The sequence below is a fragment of the Bos javanicus genome, chromosome 25, assembly GCF_032452875.1.
Source record: "Bos javanicus breed banteng chromosome 25, ARS-OSU_banteng_1.0, whole genome shotgun sequence".
Taxonomy (NCBI): Eukaryota; Metazoa; Chordata; class Mammalia; order Artiodactyla; family Bovidae; genus Bos; species Bos javanicus.
Window position 1 is genome coordinate 27034532 of NC_083892.1, and position 6122 is coordinate 27040653.

At 52.8% G+C, this 6122-nt stretch overlaps 1 protein-coding gene across 1 annotated transcript; it reads left to right on the forward strand.

Annotated features, from left to right (window-relative positions):
* Window positions 1–98: 98 nt before the first annotated feature.
* Window positions 99–5133, forward strand: ORAI3 (ORAI calcium release-activated calcium modulator 3). Its single transcript, XM_061401746.1, has 2 exons — window positions 99–525; window positions 3661–5133. The coding sequence occupies exons 1-2, from the start codon at window positions 298–300 to the stop codon at window positions 4306–4308; spliced, it is 876 nt and encodes a 291-aa protein (XP_061257730.1). The 5' UTR covers window positions 99–297; the 3' UTR covers window positions 4309–5133.
* The last annotated feature ends 989 nt before the right edge of the window (window positions 5134–6122 follow it).

The following is a 6122-nucleotide window of genomic DNA, read 5'->3' on the forward strand; positions in this document are numbered from 1 at the left end:
GGTCCCTTGGGATCTCTGTCCACGGTCCCCCGGCTCCACCCCATCATGTGGCCGCCTCAGCTCCGCCTCCGCCCCAGTTCCTGTTTCGGCCTCGGCTTCAGCCCCTAGGGCTCCCCGCAGTCGCCTGCTCTTCCTGCTCCGCCCGGGCCACGTCTTCCTGGGAGCTCGCCGCCCGCATCCCCGCTCGTCCCGCCAGGGCATGGGGCCTTCCCCAGACCTGGGCCCGCCCTGCTGGGGCCCCAGAGGCGACTCGGCTCCGCCTTGACGGACCAGCCCGCTTGGTGCCGCGGCCCCAGGATGAAGGGCGGCGAGGGGGACCCGGGCGAACAGGCCCCGCTGAACCCGGAGGCCGAGAGCCCCGCGGGCTCGGCCACGTACCGGGAGTTCGTGCATCGCGGCTACCTGGACCTCATGGGGGCCAGTCAGCATTCGCTGCGGGCGCTCAGCTGGCGCCGCCTCTACCTCAGCCGGGCCAAGCTCAAAGCCTCCAGCCGCACGTCTGCCCTGCTCTCGGGCTTCGCCATGGTGAGGGGAGGGAAGGGGCGCACAGGGTGGGGGTGAAGCCCCTGGTGGGGAACGGATCGGAGGCAAGATGAACAGGTACCTAAGGGAGACAGGGTGGAGGAGTGGGAAAGACCGGTCTTTCAAAGGAAAAGTAGGGGGAGGAAACAAGGTCCCAAGGGACTATGCAAGTCTCTCTTAATGGGTGTGGGGGTGGCTCCTAGCATAAACTGGGCCCGAGGAGGATAAGCAAATCCTAAACGCGTCACTGGGGACACACATCACAGGGAAACATACGCAAGGACAGAGCGCAGAGCTCCAGAAGGGACAGGATACGCAGAAGTGGTTTCTGGGTCCCCACCACAGGCTCAACAGCAAATCCGAGCTGGTTGGGGCTGAAGGATGACTTCAAGCATCCAGGGGGTGAGAATAAACTGGATGGAGCAGTCACCCAACAGGAGGAGGGCGGCCAGGCCCTAGGGGACATGAAGAGTGCTTAGTGGTGGCCTGGGAAAGCTCTCAGAAGATACCTGTGAGGGAGTCTCTGGGGAGAAAGCTGTCTAGGAAGCACGATTCTGGAGATGATAAACTCCAAGTGTGGGCAGATGCTAATCAGCTAAACTCCAAGTGTGGGCAGATGCTAATCAGCTAACGGTCCAGCAGAGGCCTCACAGGAAGCAGGCTGAGGGAGGTCCTAGGGTGAGGAGACATCAGCAGACACAGGTCCTGGCTCCTTCCTGCCTGTGGCCAGCTGTGTGACCCGGGACAGGCCTCCGCCCCCCATTGCTGGCCAGTGGGAAATTGTGAGATCGTGGAAGGGCGCGCCCTCTGTAGCTGGCCAGGGAGCCACCCCAAGCAAGATGAGCTGATATTTGTCATCAGATCCTGGATCCAGGCACGTCAGAGCAAGACCCGCATCAGAATGGCTGAGACTCCCTGTTGATGGAAACCAAGGCCCAAAGTGCGTGGTGGCTCTGCCAGAGCACTCAGCAGCTGAAGGATACAGGAGGAACTGAGACCCAGGGTCGCTGGACTGTTCTTCCAGGATATCATGACAGGAAAAAGGAGAAAATGGGCTGGAGAGGGGTCCTCATGGAAATGGGGGTATCAAGATGGGGATAAAAAGGGGCCATAGCCCTGGGTGGTTTGAGTTGGTCCCTGCCCCTCTCTTTGTCACAGCCTCTGTATTCGCATGACTGGCAGGAACATTTCTATCCCTAAGGGTCATCCTTAGGTCTATGGTTTTCTATGTGAGGGTCCTGGATCCACAGGCCAGCTCACCCTGCCAGATGTGGGGTCATCTCAGGACAGGGAATGCTCCCCTTCACCTGTACAGACTGCAGAGAAAGGAGAGCAGCCCTGGGGACCCAGCTGAGGGAGTTGCCCCACCCCCAACCCCCCATGGTCCAGTGTGTTCCCAAGGAGACAATCCCGCCTGCTCTGAACTTGCAGGTTGCTGAGGTGACAGCTTAAGGGCCAGGACCTTCTCTGCAGGATCAAGAGGCCAGATGAGTAGGTTCTGGGGGTCACACTGGCCCCAGTCCTGTCAGGGATGAGCAAGGCTGAATCAGGCTCCGGAGAAACCAAGACCAGGCCTGGCCCAGATTACTGTCTGTAGAAAACTGCTAACATCCGCTGCGGCCCAATTTCCCAAAATACTCAGCCTTGCCTTCCTACTACTACCCTCTCGGCTCTGCACTTTCCTCCTTGCCCCAGCCCAGAGCAATCTAATGGATCCTGAAAGAACCAGGCATGGGGAAAGAACCTGATCCTGGAATTCAGGTGACCTGGGTTAGAATAACATTATATAAATTGTATTGAACCGTCACTAAGTACCAGGCACTATGCTTAAGGGTTTAATGTGTATCATCTTCCTATCATCCTCCAAAGTAGGTACTACTGCTAAGACTATTTTATAAATGAGAAAACTGAGGATCAGAAATATTAAGACACCTGCCTATGGTTCCACAGCAAGTACGTGGCAGGATTTGAATTTAGTCAGTTTAGCTCAGAATCCAAATTTATACAACCCTAGAACAAGACTATCAACTCTAATATGTGCAAAGACCACACAGGTGGTATGGATGTCAAGTTGGCTGGGTGGGGACTGTGGCTTTCAAGAGACCCTCATCACCTGTGCAAAGGGAGCAGCCATGACTCAACTCTGACTGATAGTTGCCATGCAGGAATGTGGGCCTGGTGTAATCTGATCTTCCAAATTTCCAGGAGGATCTGGAAATAGGGATATTTACATGAAATCTCTTGAGTTTTAGAAGTTGGCAACAATTCTTAAAAAAAATAAAATAAAATGCACTGTCTGAGCCAAGCAGAACATGTTTGCAAGCTGGCTTGGGTTGTGGTGTGCCAGTTTGCAAACTCCGGCCTTGGACTTCAGTGTTAACTCTAATAATAACAGCAAACATTTACTTGAGCATACTATGTACCTCACACTATTCTTATCACTTGATGTATCTCTAAACGTATCATTAAATTTTCACAACAACCCTATAAGGCAGGTAGGTGCTGTTATCCATCCCTATTTTCCAGATGAGGAAAGGGAGGCACAGAGAGAACTAAACCACTTGCTCAAGACTACAGTTTGTACAACTGAAAATGAACCCAGGCAGCCCCGCTCCAGAATCTGTGCTTTTTTTAACCCCTATTTTTTTAAGTGAAAATCATGTGCATCTTTTTCAAAATTATCTTAAACTTACTTATTTGGCTGCATTGGGTGTTAGTTACAGCACATTGGACATATTGCGGCCCACAGACTCTCCATTTGCAGCTCGTGGGCTTAGTTGCTCCAAGGCATGTAGGATCTTAGTTCTCCCTCCAGGGATTGAACCCGTGTCCCCTGCATTGCACGGCAGATTCTTAACCACTGGACCATCAGGGAAGCCCCGGGCCCCTGTATTATAAAAGATAAGATGGTCAGAAACATGCCATCCAACCCTCTAGTTTCCCCCCAGGAGGGGAAACCAAAGCCTGGAAGAGGACAGAGCCTTGCCAAGGTTGTCCATTTATTCACTTAAAGCATGGGGGCCTTCTTTCTACTAAGCACTGTTCTAGGTCTTAGGGATACATCAGTGATGTACAGGCAAAAAAGCCCTCTACTGTTGAGGTTATGGACACTCAACCCATCCCCTCTTGTCCCCACAGGTGGCCATGGTTGAGGTGCAGCTGGAGAGCAAACATGAATACCCGCCGGGCCTGCTGGTGGCCTTCAGCGCCTGCACCACCGTGCTGGTGGCTGTGCACCTCTTTGCACTCATGGTCTCCACCTGTCTGCTGCCTCACATTGAAGCCGTTAGCAACATCCACAACCTCAACTCTGTCCACCAGTCTCCACACCAGAGACTCCACCGCTACGTGGAACTGGCCTGGGGCTTCTCCACTGCCTTGGGCACCTTCCTTTTTCTGGCTGAAGTTGTCCTGGTTGGCTGGGTCAAGTTTGTGCCCATTGGGGCCCCCTTAGGCACATCAGGCTCAGTGGGACCTGCCTCCCAGCTGCCGCCAGTGGCCACCTCCCTTAGTCCAGCTTCCAAGCCGTCCTCTGTTTCTGTAGCCCCATCACAGGCTGAGCCCCCTGAGCCCTGCCCCCCACGGCAAGCATGTGGCAGTGGTGCGGCCCATGGACCAGGCTGGCAAGCCGCCATGGCCTCCACGGCAATCATGGTACCTGTAGGGCTAGTGTTTGTGGCCTTTGCCCTGCATTTCTACCGCTCCTTGGTGGCTCACAAGACCGACCGCCACAAGCAAGAGCTAGAGGAGTTGAGTCGCCTGCAGGGGGAGCTTCAGGCTGTGTGAGGCTGGTGTTAGCCCAAGGCTGAGAGCACTGCCTGCCCCAGGGGTCAGTCAGAGGCCCCAGATCTACCAACCCCATTCTGAGGCCGTGCGTGGAGCTACTTCCTGTGGCCACTCTCAGGTGGAGAACAGATTCCTGCCCTCAGGGTCCTTCGGGCTAGATCTTGGGGCAGCTCCCACATTCCCAGGGATTCTCCCTGTCTAGTCTGCCTCATGGGTTTTGGAAGCTCTACTCTACACCCAGGGGGCTGGGAAGAGAATGAGAGTTAAGTGGAAGGTCCTTGGTCCAAGCTCCTGTGGCAGGTAGAGGGGAGGCAGGGAGACCCTGGTCAGACCTTCGGTGCTCTTAGCCACTTGCCCCCATACAGAATGAGAACGTCAGAAGGATACTCGCCCGTCCAGCTGGCCCAGAAGGCAGGCAATCCTTATTTTACTTTTGTAGACTGTTTTATGGTTGGCTTTTTTTTTTTTTTTAAGCTTTCCCCCATCCTCAGATTTTGATTCCCACGCTCTCACTTTGGCATTTGGGTAGAGAGGGATTTAGGTGTTTCTCCCCCAGGCACAGGTCCAGCCTTTCCAAGGGAGAGCTTCCCTATTTGGAGGAGGTTCAAATGCCTGCCCCACTGCCCTAGACACACACTCATGCTTCTATAATTGATTCCTACTCTCCTGGTCCAGGGCCGGGGGGCCGCGCACCCAGCCTGACTCCCTAGCAAGGATTGGGGTGATAAGGGAGAAGGTCCATTCCATAGCCCTTAGAATACAGAACTCTTCTGACACTGAATTTTTGATGCACCTAGTTTTGTATAATAAATTGTGTTTTACACATGTCGCTGTGGCTGTGAATGGAGTGAAGAGGAGGCCTCCTCGGGAACAGGGACTTGTTCTTAAGAGCCAAGTAGAGGCAAGTATCCCTGGGGGCAGGGTAGAGGTGGAGGAGGGAAGGTTCCAGGCTTGACTCCCTTCTAGTGCTGACAGGGCCCAGTAGCTTCTGAATGTGGAGACTGAGTTAGGCTAAAGGGTTTTGCAATCTTGTTACAGAATCCAGGGTCTCTATCTCTTCCATTGAGCATGGGAGTGAAAACCCTGTTTTAAAACTCAACATTCAAAAAACTAAGAGCATGGCATCCAGCCCCATCACTTCATGGCAAACAGAAGGAGGAAAAGTGGAAACAGTGATAGATTTTTCTTTCTTTGGGCTCCAGAATCACTGCAGACAGTGACTGCAGCCACGAAATTAAAAGAAACTTGCTCTTTAGAAGGAAAGCTATGACAAACCTAGACAGCATATTAAAAAGTAGAGTCATCATTTTTTCAGCAGAGGTCCGTATAGTCAAAGCTATGGTTTTTCCAGTTGCCATGTATGGATGCAAGAGTTGAAGGCTAAGTGCTGAAGAACTGATGCCTTCGAATTGTGGTGCTGAAGATTCCTGAGAATCCCTTGGACTGCAAGTAGATCAAATCAATCAATCCTAAGGAAATCAACCCTGAATATTTATTTATTGGGAGGACTGATGATGAAGCTGAAGCTCCAGTTCTTGGCCCCCTGACGCGAAGGGCAGTAGCAAAGACCCTGATGCTGGGAAAGATTGAAGGCAAGAGAAGGGGCAGCAGAGGATGAGATGGTTAGATAGCATCACCAACTCAATGGATATGAAACTCCGGGAGACAGTGAAGGACAGGGAAGCATGGCATGCTGGAGTCCATGGGGTTGCAAAGAGTTGGACACGACTTAGTAACCGAACAACATTAAGTTTCTTTTAGTGTAAGTTTCTTTCTTGAGTAACTACACATACTAGGGGCTTCTCATAGGTCAT